Consider the following 22,795-nt stretch of genomic DNA (forward strand, 5'->3'; position numbering starts at 1 on the left):
TATGTCAGCCTCTGGTTCTGGATCTGGATTGTTAGCACAAAAAGGTAACTTCTCAAAAGCCTATACTGTTTGTAAGAAATACTCAAGCCCATAGATCATCGACTCTAGAGCATCAGACTATATGACAAGAGATGCCACTATCTTTAATGAATACAATCATTACACTAATAATTCTATAATCCGTATAGCTGATGGGTCTTCATCGCAAGTTAAGGGAATAGGCCTAAGCAGAATTTTGGGCGACATGATCCTAAACTCTATTCTTCATGTTCCTAATTTGGACTGTAACCTACTCTCAATTAGCAAATTGACTCGTGACCTGACTTATGTTGCTAAATTCTTTTCTAATTTGTGTATATTTCATGATTTAGATACGGGGAAGAAGATTGGCAGTGCTAAGATGTGTTCAGGGCTCTATCTCCTCAAAGGTGATACTCCTCTAAGAAGACAAACTCATAATGGAATTTATGTACCATCTAAGGGTTAGTTAACTTTAAATTTTCATGTCAATAAAGATAGTGTTGTTATGTTATGACACTATCGTCTTGGTCATCCAAATTTTATGTACCTTGAAAAATTAGTTCCATCCTTATTTACCAATAAAAGTTCACAATCCTTCAAATGTGAAATATGTTAAACTCTCCAAACACATTTGTAGTAGCTATCCCATCATTTCATATAAACCATCACATCCCTTTGTCATTATTTATAGTGATGTATAGGCCCTTCATAAGTAAAAAAATATAACTAGAACATGGTGATTTGTTTCATTTGTTGATGATCACACTAGATTGACTTGGTTATTCCTTATGAAAGAAAAATCTGAAGTTAGCCAAATTTTTCAAAACTTCCATTCCATGATACAAACACAATTTCACACTAAAATCCAAATCTTCAAAATTGATAATGCCAAAGAATATTTCAATTCCGGTCTTAACACTTATTGTCTAAATCAAGGTATTATCCACAACAACTCTTGTATTGACACTCCATAACAAAATAGAGTGGCAGAAAGAAAGAATAGAAATTTCTTGGAAGTCGCTAGATCCTTTATGCTCTTCACTCATGTTCCAAAACAATTATGGGAAGAAGTTGTACTCACAATAACTTACCTTATCAACAAAATACCTTTCAGACTTTTAAACTTCAAAACTCTTAGTCAAGTCCTCTAACAAGTCTTTCCATACACCAAAATACTCTCTTCTTTAGACCTTAAAGTATTTGAATGCTCAGTATTTGTTCATATACATCCACACCATAAAGGCAAATTAGACCCTAAATCCATCAACTGTATTTTTCTAGGATATTCTCCACAACAAAAAGGTTACAAGTGTTATTCTCCTATCACCAAAAAGATCTATACCTCAATGAATGCCATATTTTTTTTAACATTAAGCATAATATCCCAAGTTTGATCTTTGGAAGGAGAATATGAGAGAATACCAGAACTGGGATATAAAGTCTGATTATATAATTCACTCAGAAGATAACCCATAGAGTCCTTCTGTCTAAAGTCATTCCCATATGAGTTCTCTTATCCTAAGTCATTTCCATGTACCTTTAGCCTCAGTTCAATCAGTCTCAGTACCTCCAGACTCAATTCAATCTCATGTCTAGAGTCATCCTACACCAAAACAAATAATACCTGTTACTATTGATTAAAATTCATAACCAAGTCCAAATTCTGCTCAAATATACTCATATATGAAATCTTCTAATTGTGAGAATATTGCATCCATTACTGATGACTCAAATATTCCAATTGCTTTGAGAAAGGGTGTTAGATCATGCACAAGTCACCCTATTAGTAGATTTGTTTCTTATAGAGGGTCATCACCATCTTATCATGCATTTGTTCCAGCCATTAATAGTGTACAAGTTCCTAATTTTATTGAAGAAGCTCTCGAAGATTTAGGATGAAGAAAGGTAGTTAGTGAAGAAATTAGTGCTTTAAATAAGAATAACACTGGGGAAATTTATGAACTCCCACCTAGAAAGAAACCAGTTGGTTGTAAGTAGATATTTTCTATCAAACATAAGGCTGATGAAAGTATTGAAAGGTTAAAAGCATGTTTAGTTGAAAAGGGTTTACTTTGTCCTATAGGATAAATTATCAGGAAACATTTGCTCTAGTGGCCAAACTCAACATAATCAGAGTCCTTCTATCCATGACAGCTAATCAAGATTGCTCGTTGCATCAATTAGACATAAAAAATGCATTCCTTAATGGAGACTTGGAAGAAAAGGTGTACATAGAGATACCTCTAGGGCTAGAAACATCCTTCATCTACAACAAAGTATGTAAACTGAAAAAATCATTATACGGATTTAAGCAATCCCCTCGAACATGGTTTGTTGGATTTACAAAGACAGTAATCTAATATGGATATTCCTAGTGCTAAGTAGATCACACATTGTTTGTAAAGACCTTTCTAGAAAAGAAAATAGCAATTTTAATTGTATATGTTGATGACATAATCCTAACTAGGACTATGAGGAAGAACTAGTGAGATTGAAGAAACTTTTAGCCAAGGAATTTGAGATTAAAGACCTTGGGTACCTCAGATACTTTCTTGGCATGAAAGTGGCACGATCAAGGAAAGGTATATATGTTTCTCAACAAAAGTAAGTCCTGGATCTACTAAAAGAAACATGACTACTTAGATGTAAACCTGCAAACACTCTAATGGATTCAACCAAGAAGATAGGAGCATAAAATGCTAGTACACCAATTGATAAGAAGAGATATCAAAGACTTGTAGGACGACTCATCTATCTCTCACATACTAGACCTGATATTGGCTTCTCTGTCCGTGTTGTAAGTCAATTCATGAATAACCCAACAGAAAAGAATATGAAAATAGTTAATAGAATTTTAAGGTACCTAAAAATGACTCATGGTATAGGCCTTCTATATAATAAAATGAAAATAAAAATGTTAAAATCTACTCAGATGCAGACTAGGTAGAAGATATTTAGATAAGCGATCTATATCTAGATATTGCTCCTATGTTTGGGGAAATCTAGTGACTTGAAGAAGTAAGAAACAACATGTTATATCTAGAAGTAGTGTAAATATTGAATTTAGAGCTCTAGCCCTTGGTATTTATGGAGGGATATGGATACAAAAATTATTTAAGAAACTTGGAGTAGAATCAGTAAATCCTATCATGATGCACTACGATAACAAGTTGTTATAAGTATAACAAAGAATTTAGTTCATCATGACAAGACAAAGCAAATTGAAATAGATCGACATTTCATCTCAGAAAAAAATTGAGAAGAAAATTGATCATCTGATTTACATTTCAACTAAATCTCAAATTACAAACATTCTCACCAAAGCCCTACCAAGAACTAATTTTGAAGAATTGAGTCACAATCTGGGCATGTACAATATATACAACCCAACTTGAGGGGGAGTGTGGAAATCACACTCAAAATCAGTTAGGATCCTTGATTAGTACTTAAAAGTGCATTTTTATCAAGGTTGCACTTAAAGTATCAATAACACCTTAACTAAAGCATGTTTTATAATAACAAGTCTGATACCATAAGATACCTTTAATTTATGGTAAATGTTCATCTTAAATGCAGACCTATCACATAAATGAAAGGATTGATTGATGAGTTTAAGTGCTAAAATTGAAAGGACAAAGAGAGGGCCAAACTTAGAAAAAAGATGTTGGTTCAGTCCAAACTGGAACACTATTCGGTCATCGGGTCATATCTGGAACTATAGATCTTAGATTTAGGTCTGCTTTATATGGATAGAAAGCTAAGACATAGGCCTAAAACTTTCATAGGAGTCCAAGATTTAAAAAACCCATTTTCAAGTCCAAATTGTAGCAACAACAGAGAAGTCCGAATCTGTCCTGCAGCCTTGATACTGTTCAGTGTTCAGCCCATATCTTGAGTTCTAGAAGTCCAAATGACCTTAATATTTTTTCCTGGAAAGCTGAGATAATGTCCTAAAACTTTCATGATTTAAGTCTGTTCAAATTCTGATGTTATCAATGACGTTTTGTTCAGACAAGAAGATAAGAATTGCCACCAAGTCAAGATGTGCTACCCATTCAACAATTAGTCATCAAATCAATAGTTCTAAATTTTAGTCTATAAAAGGAGGCATTTGCCATGCATTTAGGTATCTTGGTTTCCAGATCAAGATCATGTTCTTGCTTTCTCTTTGTATTGTTGTAATGCTGAAGTTTTGTTTATATTAATCTCTTGTTTATGCTTTTCATTCCCTTTCCTTTACTTAGTTAACTTATATCTTATTTATGTTTTTATCTTGTTTATTTATGTTTCTCTTTTTCATTATGTTTAGCTAACTTTATTATGTCAAGGTGAAAAGGTTACACTAATGGTGTAAGAATAAGTATAGTATAAACTCAATATGGACTTTAATATTTGATACTAATATATTTTGTATTTGTTATCTTATTCACTCTTAATACTTTACTTGTTAAATAGTTAATCTAGATTCATGTTGTATAACCTTGGTACAACAAATACTTGGCACTTTCATAGCCCAAACTGTATGGTATAACCGACACCTGTGCTATGAAAGGAACTTGATTTGTTGTTAACACAAGTTATAATCTTGAATACCTGACAACATTTACAAATATTAGCATTATTCGAATAAGATAACTAATGTAATCATGTTAACAATTTATAATCCGATTGGAACCTTCTTTATGTGTGGTTTCTAGTTGAGTAAAAAGATTATATTATGCTTGTTTAAAATACCATTAGTGGATCCTCTAATCTTGACAATTATTTTTATCATTGTTTGATCCTTATATCAATATCACATCTCAAAGCTTTCTTTATTATTACTATTACTATTACTATTACTGTTGTTGTTGTTGTTGTTGTTGTTGTATTATTGTTATTTATAATTTATTTAGTTAACCTCCCTGTGGTTCGACCCCGGTCTTGCCGGATTATTTATTACTTCGACACCCCTGCACTTGGGAGAAGACATCAATCTTTTGGTCGTGTCAATCCTCTAGGAATCTTAGAATATATGTCTAAATAAAAAGAATCTGGTATTAACTAACTAGATTCTACAGATTATTTCTTTCTAGTTTAGTATAGGGTTTTTTTCTATCTAGTATTTATTTCCTGTTTTGATAGTCAGTAGATTAACATCTATTCCCTATTTATTGTACCAAATACTTCAGTTTATGAAATGAAGAAAGAGAAAACTTCTTTCAAAGTTCTTTAGTGAGGGTGAGTTTTCTATTCTATTTTGGTTCTCTAATGAACCAAATGGACTTATCAAAGAACAACTGTTTTGTGGTGTCATCTTTTACTTCCCTTCACAGATTGTTATCAATTAGGTAGGGGTTTCAGATTCCAATAGTGTTGGTGTTTAGGTTCAAGGTAATCTCTGTGTCATACTTTCAAACCTGATTTTTTAGCTTTTCAGAAGTTGCATGGCTTGCATATGGGTTACGTGACCAAGTGCTTATGAGGTTTGCATCATTTGGTATCATAGCTTGGCTCAATTAATCATGTATATCCTTAATTTAATTTTGTTTTTCTCTTATTCCACGTTAAACTACTTGTCCCAATCTTCTTCTCTTTAATTTAGTAATGGCATTTTTTTAGTACAGAAAAAACATTATTTCAATTTGTTACTATCTCTCAACATATCAGTAGCATAAAATATTTTTTTTTTTAAAAAAGAAAAAATCATTCAAAATATCAGTTTCAGATTATGCTGAAAAAAACTAAACAAAGGAAAATTGAATTAAATCAACTCAGAATTATCTTAAACTTTATATTTTAGGTTACTAGAGTCCTAATCACACTATTTATTAAATTTAGGGTCATTTAGACATTGTTTGCTTTAGCTTCCAAATTTGGGTTTTAAAGGGGTTGTTTCACATCAGTTTTGCGTTCATTTATTAAAATGACTTGGAATTAACTTAAATTTTATATACTGTTTAATGGGGTCCTAATCACACTATATATTAATTTTGGGTTTATTTGGAAATCATTTTCTTTGGGTCCAGATTCGGGTTCAAGCTTGTCGTAACATGTTTACTTTATTTTAGCTTTTAAAAGTTGTTTTGTTTCTGTTGATTTCATATCTTTTAGTATATTATCATAATAATTGGCATATTTAGGTGTTATTTTCATCATTTTTATATATTTCATATATGTTTTTTGTTCGTGTCTTGAAGTCATCTATATTTCATATAGATTCGCATGTTACTCATGAAATTGTAATTGTAGTTTTGTTTTTGTTTATTTTCATAAATTTCTTGCTTCTAGAATCATATTTACTCATTTGTATTATGCTTTTAAGTGGTTCTATTTAGTGTTGATTTCATATTTACTCATTTGTTTTTGCTTATTTTCATAAATTTCTTGCTTCTAGAATCATATTTACTCATTTGTATTATGCTTTTAAGTGGTTCTATTTAGTGTTGATTTCAGTTTTGGAAGAGCCAAAATAAGAAGAGACAAAAGGGAAAAAACAGAGTGAGTATATTAGAGTGAAAAATCTAATATTTGAGTAAAACACAACAAGTGTGAGGATATTTTATTACCACTAACCAATGTTAGAAAATGTGCAAATAGTGTTAGGAGACATGGAAAGGTTAAAAAAAGTAGGGATGACATTAATTTAAATAATCATGATGTACATGAAGTAGGGGTTGAAAGGCATGTTGAGGTTGATTTTGGTGATTTTAGGGAGGACAATGATGACTCTAAGGATGGAGATTTTGAGGTTGAGACTGTAAAACAAAGGAGAAGTTTTTGGCAACCTAGAAACTAAAGAGATTTTAGGATTAGACAAAGGCCAATTCAGCCAGAGGGGAAACTTTTGTAACAAAGAGAACCCTGGCGATGTGGATAGAGACTTAAACTCTATTAAACTGAAAATTCCTAATTTCCAAGGTAAAAATGATATTGAGGCTTATTTATAGTGGGAGAAAAAGGTTGGTTGGATTTTTTTATTGTCATAGTTATTTTGCACATAATATGGTGAAATTGATCATCATTGAATTTATGGATTACATATTAATTTGGTGGGATTAGATTATGATCAGTAGAATGAGGAATAAAGAGGAATAGGGAGCGACCTGTAAAGATATGGAAGAAGATGAAAGTCTTGATGATCAGGTGTTTTGTTCCTAATCATTATTATAGGGATTTATATATGAAGCTACAAGGTTTGACTTAGGGTTTTAAGATAGTACATGAATATCACAAGGAGATGGAGATAACAATGATTCAAGCCAATATTGTTGAAGATAGAAAAGTCATTATAGCTAGATTTATAAATGGGCTAAACATGGATATTTTTAATGTTATGGAGTTACAAGATTATGTAAAGTTGAAGGATATTGTACATATGGCAACAAATGTGGAGAGACAAATCAAAAGAAAAAGTAACGTAAGACCACATATCAGTTCAATTTCTTTTTCATCATCTTGGAGGTTGAATTTGAAGAGAAAGAGGGTTGCCCAACCGAAGTCCTTACTGATGGGAAAGGTAAAACCAATTCATAACCTATGTGTAATCATGATATAAAATGTTTTAGATGTTTAGGGAGTGGATACATTGCTTCTTAGTGTTCAAATAAAAGAATAATGATTATGAAGCATGGTGAGATTGAATCTGAAAGTGACAAATTTGATGTTGATGAGATGCCACATTTGGAAAATTATAGTGATACGAAGATTGCATATCCAGTTAAGAGGGAGGCCTTAGTTAAGTCAAAGAACTAATTTAACTCAATAGTTTAAGTTGTTGGGTGAGGTTTCAGGATATAATTTATATTATTCTCTAACACATCCCCTCAAGTGAAAGCTCTTTGGACTTGAAACTTACACATGCTCACACTATCTTGTGCTTAATTTTTATCAAATTATTAAGAAAGACTGCTTCAATTCTGCCTAGCATCAATTCTACCCAGTCAATAGATTACTATCCAAGTTTAGAATTATAGCTGTTACAAATCTTTTCATTCATTATGAATTATATTCTTGCAAATTTACAGAAAATGTACATATGTATTAATTACCTAAAATAGATTTTGTTTTTGTATATATTTAATTCAATAGTCATTGAAAAAGAGTGATGGTTTTTCTAATGAAACCATGTGTAGCTTAAGTTTTTATAGGTTGTAAGGTGTCTTCTGAATGTACAAGTAAAAGAGAATGATGTATATCAACGAATGAAGAACATCTTTCACACTAGATGTCATATCTAAAGTAAGGTGTATAGTATGATAATTGATGGAGATAATTATGCCAATGTAGGTAATAATATTCTTGTTAAGAAATTGAATTTGAATACTATGAAACATCCTAAGCCTTATAGATTGTAGTGGTTGAATGAATATGGTACAGTGAAACTCATTAAGTAGTTGTTGATTTCCTTTGCTATTGATAGATATTCTAGTGATGTTATGTGTGATGTGGTCCCTATGCAAGCTAATCACTTACTAGTTTCATGTTTTTGCTTAATAATAATTCAGATTGCAACATCTCTCTTTATGAGTGTGTGAGGGTGAGTTTTCTCTCTTACTTTTATTTTCTAACGAATTGAATTAACTTATCAAAAAGCATCTATCTTCATGACTTCATCCTACACTTCTCGTTCATAAATTACTATTCATTGAGTGGGGGGGTTTTAGATTCCAATAATGTTGGTGCTTAGATTCAAGGTAATCTTTGTGCCACACTTCCAAACCTGATTTCTTGGCTTTTTAGGAGTTGTATCATTTGCGTATAGGTTATTTTGCTACTATATAATACATCATGGATCTACAAGTCTACCACTCAACTTATATTCCTACCTGGTTGCAACACATTTGGTATTGAAAGTATTCCTGGAATATAAAATCATATTAGATGGTTAGAAAAAAATAAAAATAAAATTTATCCTCTCCATTGGGAATTTTGGTTGTTGGAAGCTAAATATAATTGCGTGAATATTAGTACACTAGATTGTTGCAGTTATAAAGCTAAAAGAAATTTTAAAAAATACAATTTAATTATAGAAAATAACACATGATCACTTAGACATGTATAGTTTGTTTATGTTAGTACTTTATTTTAACCATCCTAATATACACATGCAAGATACAAAATGCCACATATAGTTGCTCATCATGATGATTCTATAAATTTTAAAATAAATTATGGCACTAATTATATGTCTTACATAGATATATTATTTATATGTAAACAAGTATGTGATGTAAACTTGAAGGGGTCTCAAATAAGAGATGAAAAATGAAATACAATTATTGATGATTCCTTGAAATTACATGTATTTAGTGTACATAAAGGTGAAGATTAAATTCATTTATACGTTGATGTTGATCCTATTGGTGCTCCCTTAACAATGAGATTGTCAAAGAATATAATGGTGTGTGTGTGTATAATGATGAAGAAGAAGAAGATAATGTGTTTTGCATTGCTAGTTCTAGTATTGATATGGGTATTTATGTTAATAATGTTATTGGTGATAGAAATGATTGTGGCACTTCTTGTATAAAAGAAAAAAAATAAGGATGATGGTAAAGTTAGGGATGATTGTGAAGATGATGAGGATGAAACAAATAATAATTATATTCCCAATTATAAAGATGAATTTGAATTTTATAACAAATCTAAATATAAGTGGATTAATAACTTACAAGGTGATGTTCAGTTTGTTAAAACTTTGGATGTTGCATTCGACTCGGAGAATGAATGTAATATAAGCAGTGATGATGATGATGCTAATATTATATGGGAATTAAAATTGTTGTCATGTTTTTTTATTTTTTTAGTTTTGTTTACTATCATTTTCTTGACATTCAATTGTTCTAATTTAATTTCTTGTTTTTTATAGGATTATAAAAACTAAAATATCAAAAGCAAATAGAGTTGTACTTTTTAATTAGGAATATGAGTGTTTGGTTATAAGAGAATTAGACAAGCTTGATTTTGATGAAGATGGAGACCGGTAGAAATTAATGTATTTATAGTTTTTGATAAAGTATCTGAGAAAGATGTTGTAAAGCTGATATGAATCTCTTGATCATGTGGTTAAGCAACCCCCAACAAAATAGATAACATTTCGAAAAGCCAAAAATCAGGTTTGATAGAACCTTGATCCAAAGATGGACTGTACCTAAGAACCAAAGGTATTAGAAAAAGACTTGGACCCGAATATAATCTTGTATCTAAGAACCCTAAGTATGCGAATGACACCACGAAATCAGTTAGTCTTTGATAAGTCAATGTATGATCTTTGTCCCTGCAAAGAAAAGTTATTTTGCCACAAATAAACAAAAGAAAAACTATGTTTATTTCCCAACTTACTTCTGAAATTTGCAGCTAAAAAACCATCATATAGTCTCCTCTAACTAACTCTAATGAGTCTCTTTTGAGTTACAAACTAATGAGCCTAAACTAATAATCAACTAACATAAGTCCAATAATAAAATAAACTCTTAAACAATGTATAATAAGCCAGAACAGACCCAATTAAAAAATAATTAAATAAAATATGATAATAAAAACAAAGTTTTCATGCCAAAATTCTTCCAGATAGCTTGAATCTTCAATTTTTGCATATTTTTGGCAAATTTTTAATCCTGACTTCAAACACGTTGTTCTTTCTTGTCTGTATAAATTACTAGGCCTACCTTATATGGTTGGAAATCTTGAGATGTATATTTTCCATCCCAACTTAAATAGAAGTAAAATTCTACATGTAGATCCAAATATGTCCCAAACAGTACACAAAAGTCTAGTTTGACAAATTTGATAAGATTTGTATAGTAACCTCAACCCTATAAAATAATATGTTTCCAAACTCTATTTGACCTGAAATTGACAACATGGTCTCTCCAACAATGCAACAGTGATCTTGCTTCTTTGACGTTTTGTTGGTTCCCAAAACTTACCCAAGCTCCTTATGAGAGCTGGCTCACTTTCAGCCCTGATATCCCTAGATTCTTGTATTGTATTTTTTATTTTTTCCTTTTGGGGTGGATTGAAGTGAGAGAGAGGCGTGGAAGTATGGAGGAAGTGAAGTGTAATAGTGGTGTGTAGTGGTTGTTATGGCTGGCTGAGGTAAAGGCTTTTGGTGGTGACTTGGAGGGTGGGGTTGTTGGTGATGGTGTTACTGGAGGTGTAGAAGTGGGAGGTGGGTTGATTATTTTGGTCTAAAGAGAGGGATGAAGCTTTGTATCAGTGAGAGTGGGTCTCACGATGCTTGCGAGTTAGGGAAGATGATGAAGAGGGTTGCCGGTTTGGGTGCTGGTCTAAAGGAAAGAAGAAAAGGCAGCTGGCGGCTAGTTTTGCTTATTGGTCTAAAGGAAAGATTGTGAGCTGGTGAATGTTCACAAAACACGAAAAAACTCTAATTTTAATTCATACACACATTAAATTTTATAATCCAGAACGACCACACATTAAACATTTATAATTTACATCCAATTTTATTACCATGTAACTGATTGAAGCAAGCTTGAAGGCCTGTAATCATACCATTCAAATACCAACCTGTGACAAACTATATATAATACATACTGGCTTCAAGGCCGTCATTGAAAACAGCACAACCACATAAATATCACGAAACTGAATCACAACACTACATGCAATAAAACACAATATATAATGATCTATGGTAGAGGTTCAAACCATCAAGAAAATGGAATAACCTCTATGCCAGTTAAATCTCCCATATAGCTCCATATGTCTAGTATTTCCTTGTAATATTTCAGCTCATTTCGATGTATGGTTTGATAAGTATATTTGATTTTGTAAAACTAGCCAGCAGATATTTTTAAGGTCAAATTCAAACTTGACTTGGTTCGTATCAAAAGCTGTAATATTTCACTTATTCACTTGTAACATTAAATCAATTATGATAGCATTTTTATAATATTTTTTAATTTTTTCATTGATCGAGTTTGTGTGTCAAACTTAACATGTAAAGTGTTATAAACTATATAAATAGTAAGATATAAAGTGTAAATTTTGAAAAGACAAACCCAAAGCGTTACCATGCTCAAATGTTGGGAGGGTTAGAGTAATTTTCTCTTAAAATAAATTATGAGTGAATATAAAATTAATCTTAAATAATCTTTAATTGGCATGTTTTGAAAGATCCAAAATCCTCTATTATATATTGAAAAAAATAAAAATTGTTATTGAAGCTATATGGTGAAAAGATGAAAAGTTCAAAATGGGTTAGTATGTCACAAAGCTTTTAGAAAATAGAGAATTTTAGCAAATCGGGCTTTGAACTTAAGCAACACAAGCATGCTCACTCGACTTGTCACGGCATGGATATAGGCCTTGAGTTCCAATCCCAAAGCCTCAAACCTTATGTTTTGGATCTTGTATCCTTGGGCTTGAACTTGAGTTTATTGTAAAATAATTTTTTAACTTATGAATAAATAGTTGAAACAATAATTAATTTTTCTTTTTAGACAATTTTATTTTCTAATTAAAATAATATCTAGTTTTTACAGCTAAAGCTAAAACTATCGGGTTTTTATTATTATTTTTATGTAGGATAACTAAAGCAAACAACAATAATTAATTCTAGCAATTATAATAATTAATTTTGCATCAGTTGTGGTTTCAAAAAAACCTTATAAAAAATAGTTGAAATGGAGTCTGAACACCAAATAGTAGCTCATCAACCTTCTTTCCTTTAGTTTTCCAGGGCTCTTATACTTTGTTCTTCCTTTTACTCTAGAGCTTAATTTTGTTATTATAGAGATATTTTATATTATATTTTATAGTCTTAATTTTTGTTATTATAGAGATATTTTATATTATATTTTGTTTAGTAGTGCAAAACTAATCGAGGTAATATTATTAAGATTTTGATAGACTGATTGGAATCATTTTGAGATGAGCATTAAAATTTTAAATATAAATGATTGATCATTTACACAATTAGATCTTCAAGTACTTCAACAAATGTTCTTAAGAATCTAGTTTGCATTTTGTTTATGCAAGCCTACTTTGTGTTTGATCTCATGTATATAATTAATATTTACAGGCATTTGTTTTGTAATTGAACTAAACAAACAGATTAGATTCTATCACTCAAAACATAATATAAATTGAGCAGTATCAGAATTCTCTTAATTTTCTAAAATAATGTTCTTGAATTTCTGCATTTATCTCGCATGGAATAGAGTCAGCTGCTGACAACCTAATATATGTAAAGCATATTATTTGTGGGTAGAATCCCAAGTTCTACAACCTATTCTGCTTCGCTTCAATTTCTGTAGTGGACAGTTTGGAGTATACACCGATGTGCTCGTGAATTATCCTGCTACAAAAATAATAATGCTCCGGCGGTATACATGGGCCTTCTAGAGCGAGCACATTATCGATGTATTTTCCAATTTCTCCACTTCTACCGCTATCTCCAAACTCAACAAGGCAAAATTGGCGCAGAGGCATAGAAACATCCAACTAAATATCCCTTCGTCTTCCTGCAAATCAACATGATTCCCAAGATCAGATTTATCCAAATAATAACAACAACAATAATAAGAGATCCTCGATTTCAGATAGATTACAGAAGCCAGCCAGAATATATTCACGTCCTGATCAAAAACCATTTTAGCCATGGCTGGAAATGTTCTAAGAGGTGAGCCATGCTTGAGACACAAAATAGGAAGAATGGTTTAGTTTTTATATCCAAGTTGATCTATTTGTTGGAACAAATAGAATAATCATCCAAAGTCTGCTCATCATGCCTATGGATGAAAATCATTTTAATCTTCATGCTGAACTATAGGGGGAGATAGAAACAATTACATGACAGATTAAACTGAGAGCTGCCCTTAACTTAAAAGGAAAAGAAACATGTGCAATGTGAAGTAAATAGAGCTATAAAGGGAAGAGTAAATTGTATCCAAACAAAGCCATGATTTATAACACCAAAATGCAAAATATGTGGGTTTCTCAGCCAAAAATACCCTGAACAAAGCCAGCTACTAGTAGGAAATCAAAATAGAATAGAATAAAAAATGAAATAAGTTGCAGTTAAAGTATATCACAAACTGGGTAAAGCGATCCTTTGGCTTCTAATGAAAATTTAAAACTTATCAATAGCGAGAAGCAAATAGCTATTGTGGATAAACATGGGGGTAAAAGGATAAACATGGTGTCGTTTTGATGGTTGAAGATGCAGGACCAAGCTCTCAAATGAACGCAGTTGCCAAGTTAACATTTGTATAAATAATCAAGGCATTTGGAAAGTTGAAAACCATTATGTCAAGAAAAAGCCTTGCGAGGAAAATAGGTCCCATTTTTTAACTTCCATAATAGTTTCTAGCAAACTATCATAGACTAGGTTATTCCAAGCAATACAATTGATTAGCCCTTAAATAATTTTTTTAATTAAAGAAAAAATCTGTAAACAGAAGACTATTCTGGGAAACAGTATGAAAACGATCGACCTTTACTCTGGAGGCATAAGTGCAATCTCAATCTCTTGGAGTGATTTTCCTTTTGTCTCCAACACATTTTTCTTCACAAAAAACACAGCAACCAGACAAAAGCTTCCAAAGACTGTATACAAGACCAAGGGCCCAATTTGCTCCAGTAAACGCAAGAACAAGAGGCCAACAAAGAAATTTATAACCTGTTACAAAGACCTAACTTAATCAGCAACACGATGACAACAAATAATGAGTTTGGATAAGTGATCCAAGGGGAGACAAGAAAATGACCTAACTTATATACTTGGCACAGATCCAAGTCTTCGAAGCTGGAACTAAAATTTACCCAGACAAAAGAACTAAATTCACAAATCAACAAGAAGAAAACCTAAACTATCTCAAATGTGTTGTGACAAAAAAATTCAGTAATTTGCTTTGATTGAATTGTGTTTGCAGATAATATTGTTCTTTGAATATGACAAAATACAGCAGAACTCTCTCTATGTGGAATCAAACTTCAAATTCTTATATCATTATGCTCGTTAGTCTACTGGAAATGCCAAGATTTTCTCCTCCAAGTTTTAATGTCTAGTCATCATCCAAAATGAGATCAATCTATCAAATTGGAGTGATAAATTGCATAGGTGTAGACTTGGCTGTCTCAATGGCCAAAAAATGAAAAATGTCTTCGGTCAGAAAAATGAAGGACAGCCATGAGAGAATTATCCATTGCCAAGATTTTCTCCTCCAAATTTTACTGTCTAGTCATCATCAAAAAGATTAATCTATCAATTGAAGTGATTAAAAAAAAAAATTAGTTGCATAGGTGTAGACTTGGCTGTCTCAATTGCCCGAAAGAAAAGGTCTTTGGTCAAAAAAATCAAGGACAGCCATGAAAGAATTACCCAATGCACGGCCATGCAAACTGCGAGCGCCTTTGCCCTAATCCGGCTTGGCAATATTTCTGATAGTAGGAGACTAGGAACTGGACCAGCGCCGAGAGAAAACATCAATACAAACCTGCACTAGCAGTTTTGTGTTTTAAATAACAGAAACCATGAGGCTTCAAAATAATAAGTTTTCACCTGACAATCTTCATGGAAAAAACTAGTTTCTAAACAACTTATCATTCATATCTCACATGTTAGGAGATTTCCTTTAAGTGTATGCATCTTCTGTTATTCCAATTTTGGTTCCAATATCAACTGATGCTTAATTATAGTATATTTCGTCAAAAAAGTTTCATGAATTCATGCTAAAAGAGAATTGGATTGTCTGAAAGTAATGACCAAGTCATCATAAGCTTGGTTAATATTTTGGTTTATTCATAATGAAAAGTGATCTTTTTCTCACAAGTTCTGGAGTATAAGGATGACTACTTACAGCAGCATGCCTCCAACTGATAGATACAATGCTGCAAAGCTTGACACAAATGACGTAGCTGCAGTTGCTTGAAGACCCATTGAGACTGCCTGCACAACAGAATGCATGAAGTATCGATCAAGCATGTTGTCACATTCTATTCTGCTAATGCAAATCTGTAGCATTAAACTCATAAATTGCATATTGGTACCACAGGAATCCAGTTGCAAAAACAAAAACAGAACTCACAAACTGCTGGACCCTACCTACAAAGCTCCTATTCTAGCATTAACTTTACGCCACCTTCTGGTCTACGTTTTACAATTCTTGAGTTTTTATTGTCAGCACAAATGCATCATTTAGTCTACAGTTATTCACTCAATATTGCCATGTAATAAATCAATTCTCCATAAATTTCCAAAAAAGAGGCAAAGTTATAAGGACTACTGCCTGTTATATTTGATTAATTAACTCATTATCTTCACCTATACGGTTATGATGTTACATTCCACCTTGTTGGTGACTTTCTCTATCAATTAAGAAAACTCTTACTGTTCAAAGACCCAATCACTATCTGTCTATTCCATTGCAAACATACACATGGACCCTGATAAGATTCTATAATGCAATCAGATTAGAACCTGGTGCTAGGAAGTTACAAGTTACACACAGCCTGGTATAAGATCCAGGTCTTGAGAGCAACTACTTCCTGGAAAATGGCAGAAGGGCATGAGACTATCTCCAAATTCTGCTTCCCCACCCCACTTAAATGGGAGAAATGACTGGAAAATGGCTTGCTTGGAAGATCAAAATATGGTTTTAACACTGTTGATACTTGTTTCATGTTTGAACCTACCAATCTTCACATTATAGACATAATCTTCAAGAAAATAAAATAAATAGCAGTTTTCCCACCACATTTTTTTTTTCTTACCATGCCAAAGAAGCTTCCAGTAAGTAGCACCTTTCTTCCCAGTTTATCCATCATAACCATCGCAATTATTGACCCTGAAGATATTAAAAATAGAATCATAATTTGGAAGAGATAGCCAACAATATCCACAAGTCAATGTCTGGGAGAAAAGCCCTCTCTACCCAGTAAATTGCTAACTCCAACACATATGTTTGCAGAGTCTGAAGGTACACCAGCACTTTTAAAGACAGCTGATGAAAAATAGAATACAGCATTTATTCCAGATAGCTGTTGCAAGGCAAAAAGGGCAGACCCAATGAAAACCACTGCAAATGGAGAATTCAAATGTAATTATTTGAAAGAAAACTAATGTGAAAATATAACTGCAAGTTAAAAGAGAAATGCACCTTTAAAATAGCGACCATAAAGAAACTCTGATAACTTCACTTTATCAACTTCATCTCCCCGGTCTGACTTTGACAATTCGATAATTGCAGATTTGACATGTGATCCTCCTAAAAGTTTCTCAAATTGGGCTTCAGCTTCAGTACTTCTTCCCCTCTGAAGTAAATTTAGGAAAATCTATTATCATTACTTACTAAATTACGTTCTATACAATGGCTAAATGAACCAAGATCACACTGAGTACTCATGATAAAGCTAAACATAACAACCTCTATCTAGCTCTGAACTTTGGTTCATTTACTAAACTTTTTGTTCTTCAGAACAACTTTCGAACAATATTGATAACACTTGAATAATTATTTGAAGAAAGAAGCTTGAATGATATATTTTTTAATATTTTGAGCAATTAACAGAACAGAAGTTAGAGTTGCAGAGAAAAAACGCCAGTATCAATTGTAATTTACTTCTAGACTGCCCCAGCAAAAGTATTGTTGCGTCAAAATTGTACTCTTTAAAATATTATGATGGCTTGTTCATACAACATGGAAGAAGGATTCAGTTACTTGCATGAAAATAATTAGAGAAGGGGAAAACTGAATTTGATTTAAATACAATTTGAAAATTTGATCCTAAAGCAATAATTTTAAACAACCAATTTTTAAAACTTAAACTTTTTCGAGGGAAAAATTTATCTTTGAAGTTTTATCATCAAAATTTCTGTTAGGAGTAATGAGTCAAAACTACAAAAAGAGGATGTGACATTGCAAAGGAAAGAAAAGGACAAGAGTCAGCATACTACTTTCCAGCATTTAATATCCAACCATCATAAGAGGAAAGAACCTACATTAAAATTCAAAGGAGCTTCCTAGATTGTGAGATGCAGCCTAGCTCTAAGACCACATGCTAAAGGACGACTTGTTCAAAAATGTTCAACTATTAGAGTATTGTCCATTATTATCTTTGCGCATTTCTTCACATTATATTTGGTAATTAACACTCTTATCTTCCCAAATAAAATAAAATCATATGCATCTTTATGAAATTTAAGATTATTAGTAGATTATGAAGATCTAATCACCAATTGTAACCTGTAACCCACATCTATTCATAGATGTCAGATGAATTTCAATGATGATTTTTTCATTAAATAGCTCTTAACAAGTTAACAACAACAAAGCCTTAATCCAAACTTGAGGGATTGGCAATATGGGTACTTTTATTGAACAAGAAAAATGTGGTGTTACATAACCATGTGCGCGTGTATGGTCACATATAGGCATATTTCTCCCGACTTGGGTGCAAACATCAAGAGGGTGGATCTAAGCTTGACCAATGCAAGCACAAGAAAAAAAATTTGAATTGTTTGATATGCATAAAACTGAAGATCAGATGACCTTTAAAAGCCAGTGAGGACTCTCAGCACAAAACTCCATAAAAAGAGCAAGCATTGCAGCAGGGATGGCAGACACCCAAAAACAAATGCGCCACCTGAGCAGAGCAACGAGTTAATAAGACAACTAATTTGTGTTAATGCGATCACAAGCAATGTACTTGAATGGCTGAAACATATTGAAAGAATTTTTGCAGTGAACAGTAATCTTCAACCTCCTTTCAAATTTTCTTACCAACCCATAGTGTCCTTGGCTGGAATTCCAATAACGAAAGATCCCAAAAGTCCAAGACATGTCGAAATTTGGGTCAAACTCCCATAAGTACCCCTTACATAAGCTGGTGAAACCTATTCATTAGAGTGATATATGTTTTATTCAATCAATAAATGAATGAAAAGCAAACAAAGGTAGGATCCTGAGAAGTTAGCTGGCAATGTATATATCAAAATTATCATTTCTTATACAGCTGTACCTCTGTGACATAGAGAGCCGCAACAGGTGGGCCAATTCCCATCCCAGTGCCAACAAAAAACCTCCCTAGAAGCATACCCCACAGATCTTTTGTTGTTGCACTGCAATTTTTTATTTGAATAGCCTCATTAGAAAGAGTTTTAGACATAATAAGAATTTGGAAAATGAGCCTGAAACAAATACAAGTCCCTATGCATACCTCATTGAAGCCCCAATTATCATTGGTAAAGCACAAAGCTGGAACGCCCTGCGGCGCCCAACACCATCCGCTATCCAGCCACTGAATATAGATCCAACAAATGCACCCCCTAGGCATGTACTTACCACCAGACCTTCAAATGAAAAGAATCCATTAGATTTTTATTTTTTTTCCACTAAGGGAAGATGAAACAAAATGAACAGTTTGTTGCATGAAGTACCTTCAGCCATGGTATTCCCACTAAAGCCAAGGTCAAAAGAGATGCTTTCTAGTGTTTCATTAACTACTCTGAATTAATAATACAAAAATATTAGTAAATAATGTATCCAAAATCATTAAAACTTGAGCAGAAGAGCAAAAGTGAATAGAGTTAGAGGGGCACACCCAAGATGATAGCCGAATAAGAATGAAGAAAGAGTTGCTACCAGTACATGCACCAAAGAATGCCTCCAGTGAGGGTTTCCAGCATCTTTGGCTGTTCCAATCGCTAAATGTCCTGCAGCCAATAGCAGATATCGGGAGAAACTAAAAGCATGAGTAATCAAATCACTGAAAAAACAATGTGATTTAAATACGAAAATCAATGCCTTGGCTCTCTCTCTCTCTCTCTCTCCCACACACACACACACACACACTATATATATATATATACATATATATATATATATATAGTTGATGAATTAGCATAGCAAAAGTACACAAAAGAAAAGGAGAAATAGAGCAGCTTGTGCATTTTTTTATTCTAAATAAGAATATTCACATAGCATCTGCGGTCCCCAGTATGATATATTCTTTCTTATTAGATCACACACACACACACAGCAATATATATATATATATAGAAAGAAAGAAATGATTAAAATTAAAATACCAGAACTTTCTTCTCTATCATAGGCATTAATAAAATCCCTGGACGAAGCCCGTTTCTTGGTCACCACTGTCTCCACATAACGCCCTCTCATTGCAAGATTTACTTTGTCTACCACCTGCAAATCCAGATCAGTCCCTTTTATTTTATTTTAATACAGTATCGTATCAATCATCCTCTCTAACTCTATATATTAATCAAGATTCTATTCTTTAAACAAAATATTATCACAAGTTAAAATAAATCCAAAGAAATAATAATAATAGGATCTCGTTTTAGATCTCATTCCTTGTAAAAACAAGTCTAAGAAACCAACGCCTATAGAACAAACTCGCCATCTCTTTTTGGTAATCGGAGAAGAAAAATAGTAGTAGTAGTAATAATAATAATAATAATAATAATAATAATGATAATGATAATGATAATAATAATAAGAAGAAGAAGAAGAAGAAAGAAAGAAAGAAAGCGCAGCAACTTCTGACGAAGAGAAACAGAGTTTGAGAGAGGGTGTTTGTGATAAAAAAGAAATGTTGGCTGGCTAAATATTTATATTTAGACGTGGAGACGGAATGGATTTCGAGAAGAGTACCCTTCCGGTGGCTGTGATCAACAATTAAATGCGCCTTCTGTTCACGGGGAGAGAGAAGGTGAGCGTCAGATTTAGGAGAAACAACCGTTTCTTAGAAAATGAGAGTTTTGACCGAGTGTGAGTAGGCTATAGCTAATGTGCGCGGGTGATGGGGATGGATGCATAGTATAGCGGTGACATTGAGACTAGACCTCCCTCTCCCTCACTCACTGGTTTTTTCTTAAAAGAGAGCAAGCAAATCGAGAGAGACGACACCTGGCCGTTGGTTGTTGATGGGAAGCAGGATCTGGTGTGGCCGTATTCACGAGATGATAACTGTCCTTGTTCACGTGTTGTTGACACGATAGCATTTGCTATAAATAATAATAATAATTCAAAGAAATTAGGAGTTGCCGAATTATTGAATATAACGTTTTTAAAAATTGTTTTTTAAAATATGTTTTATATTAAAAAAATATTTTTTATTTAAAAAAATTATTTTTAATATTAACGTATAAAATAATTTAAAAATACTAAAAAAATATTAATTTAAAATAAAAAAAATAAAAAAAATTTAAATTTTTTTAAAAATACTTTTTAAATACAAAAACAGGTAAACCTCATGGCAAATCTACTCAAATATCAATACTGTTGAATATAATTTTTTAATTCATTTTACAAATTATAAAAAGAATAAAAGTGTGAGTATTTTTGAAAAAGAAATAATTTGAAATTATTTTGTTATGTTTTTATATTCATATTAGAATTAAAAAAAAATATTATTTTAATATATTTACAAATAAAATTACTTTAAACAATATCTACGTAAATTCAAACATATTAATAAACCAATAATAAAAATGCTACATAATTCAAGTAAATCACTTCCCATAAATGCGGTAACGACTACATCGTAACATGACATCGAAAGTTTTCTTGTTGCTTAAGGATTCCGAACAAACATAGGTTTAACGATTGTGTATATATATGTTTAGTAGCTTCCCTTTCCTATCGCATGACTGATCGGTAGAGAAAATTTACTCTCTGCAGTCGTTTCTGATCCAAGCTAATAAGCTAGGGCTAATGTCAGACTTTGGTGACTTATGCTTTTCTACTATTCCACTGGATTTAGTTAAACCAGGAGATGATTCTGTTCTGTGTAACAAGTTCTGCATTGTGGTTGAAGCAAGTTTCATGCCTCTTGTACTTTTTGACGAAGACGATCTTCAAGATGATGAATCACAGCATCTCTACGATGCGGACTGCTATTGGGTGAAGAGAGATTTCCTGGTTGATCGTGACCAGTTATTGCATGACCTAGAAACATCAAGATTAACCATCCGTAATATCCTTAATGTTATGGATATCCCTGTTAGGGCTTTCATGATAGATCAGGTATTGACTTGTGCTCGTCAAATGGCAAGAAGTGTCCTGCTCTTGGATCGTAAGGTTTTGTATATGAAGGTGAGAGTTGATGTCCCACCAAGTTTTGATGAGTCTTCGGGCGGCGGCAGCGACGACGAAGATGATGATGATGATGATGATGTCTTAAGCTTTGTGCCTGCCACCGCATCGTCTATAGAGAAATTGGAGATTGTGAAGGTTGAATTAGAAGGGTCTGCTAACCAGCCATGCGCAGTTTGTTTCGACCAACTTTTGGTTGGCTGTGAAGCAACTCGATTGCCTTGCTCACATGTCTATCATTGCGGGTGCATACGCAGTTGGTTGGAGAAGAGCAAATTCTGTCCGCTCTGCAGGTTTGAAGTTTCTTAACTAATTGATTAGGTTTTTCTTTTTCTTTTTTTGAGAATGATTAGGGTTTATACACGAAGAATGATGTTTTAGAATTCCTTGTTAAGGGCACAAACCGATTCGGAATTTCTTAAGAAACAGTATACGCTCAGATTGTAGCAGTTGCTGTTTCTCAGTTCTGTTGGGGGCATGGCTAATTAGGAATGCTCGAGTGTATCTTAAATACTGTTTCTCAGTATTTCTCAGTTCTGAATTCAATGTTCAATAAATGTAAATGGAAGAAGCAAGAAACTCACGCTTGCACAGATCATAAAGATTTGCCCGCAAAACCTTCAGATCTCGAGCGTTTTCTAACAGTTATAGCCTCCGAGGTTTTCTGTGATTGATCTCATTATTAACCTTATTAGCTTCGCAAGTTAAAG

General features: G+C 32.7%; 2 protein-coding genes across 3 annotated transcripts; one reads left to right on the forward strand and one right to left on the reverse strand.

The window, feature by feature from the left end:
* Positions 1–13,137: 13,137 nt before the first annotated feature.
* On the reverse strand, positions 13,138–20,923 carry LOC133692837 (probable plastidic glucose transporter 3). Of its 2 annotated transcripts, XM_062113991.1 has the most exons (15): positions 20,643–20,922; positions 20,057–20,171; positions 19,570–19,681; positions 19,406–19,473; positions 19,186–19,318; positions 18,988–19,087; positions 18,750–18,862; positions 18,519–18,612; positions 17,127–17,280; positions 16,902–17,045; positions 16,741–16,814; positions 15,828–15,916; positions 15,350–15,464; positions 14,463–14,647; positions 13,138–13,490 (listed from the first exon to the last, which is right to left on the reverse strand). In XM_062113991.1, exons 2-14 carry the CDS (start codon positions 20,145–20,147, stop codon positions 14,465–14,467), a joined length of 1,470 nt encoding a protein of 489 aa, XP_061969975.1. In that variant the 5' UTR covers positions 20,148–20,171; positions 20,643–20,922; the 3' UTR covers positions 13,138–13,490; positions 14,463–14,464. The 2 variants fall into 2 exon arrangements, with proteins under 2 accessions (XP_061969975.1, XP_061969981.1); XM_062113997.1 differs by lacking the exon at positions 14,463–14,647 and having other exon boundaries at positions 20,643–20,923.
* A 781-nt stretch (positions 20,924–21,704) lies between these two features.
* On the forward strand, positions 21,705–22,384 carry LOC133681455 (uncharacterized). Its single transcript, XM_062104508.1, has 2 exons — positions 21,705–22,259; positions 22,343–22,384. Exons 1-2 carry the CDS (start codon positions 21,705–21,707, stop codon positions 22,382–22,384), a joined length of 597 nt encoding a protein of 198 aa, XP_061960492.1.
* The last annotated feature ends 411 nt before the right edge of the window (positions 22,385–22,795 follow it).

Source organism: Populus nigra, chromosome 1 (genome assembly GCF_951802175.1).
Source record: "Populus nigra chromosome 1, ddPopNigr1.1, whole genome shotgun sequence".
Lineage (NCBI taxonomy): Eukaryota > Viridiplantae > Streptophyta > Magnoliopsida > Malpighiales > Salicaceae > Populus > Populus nigra.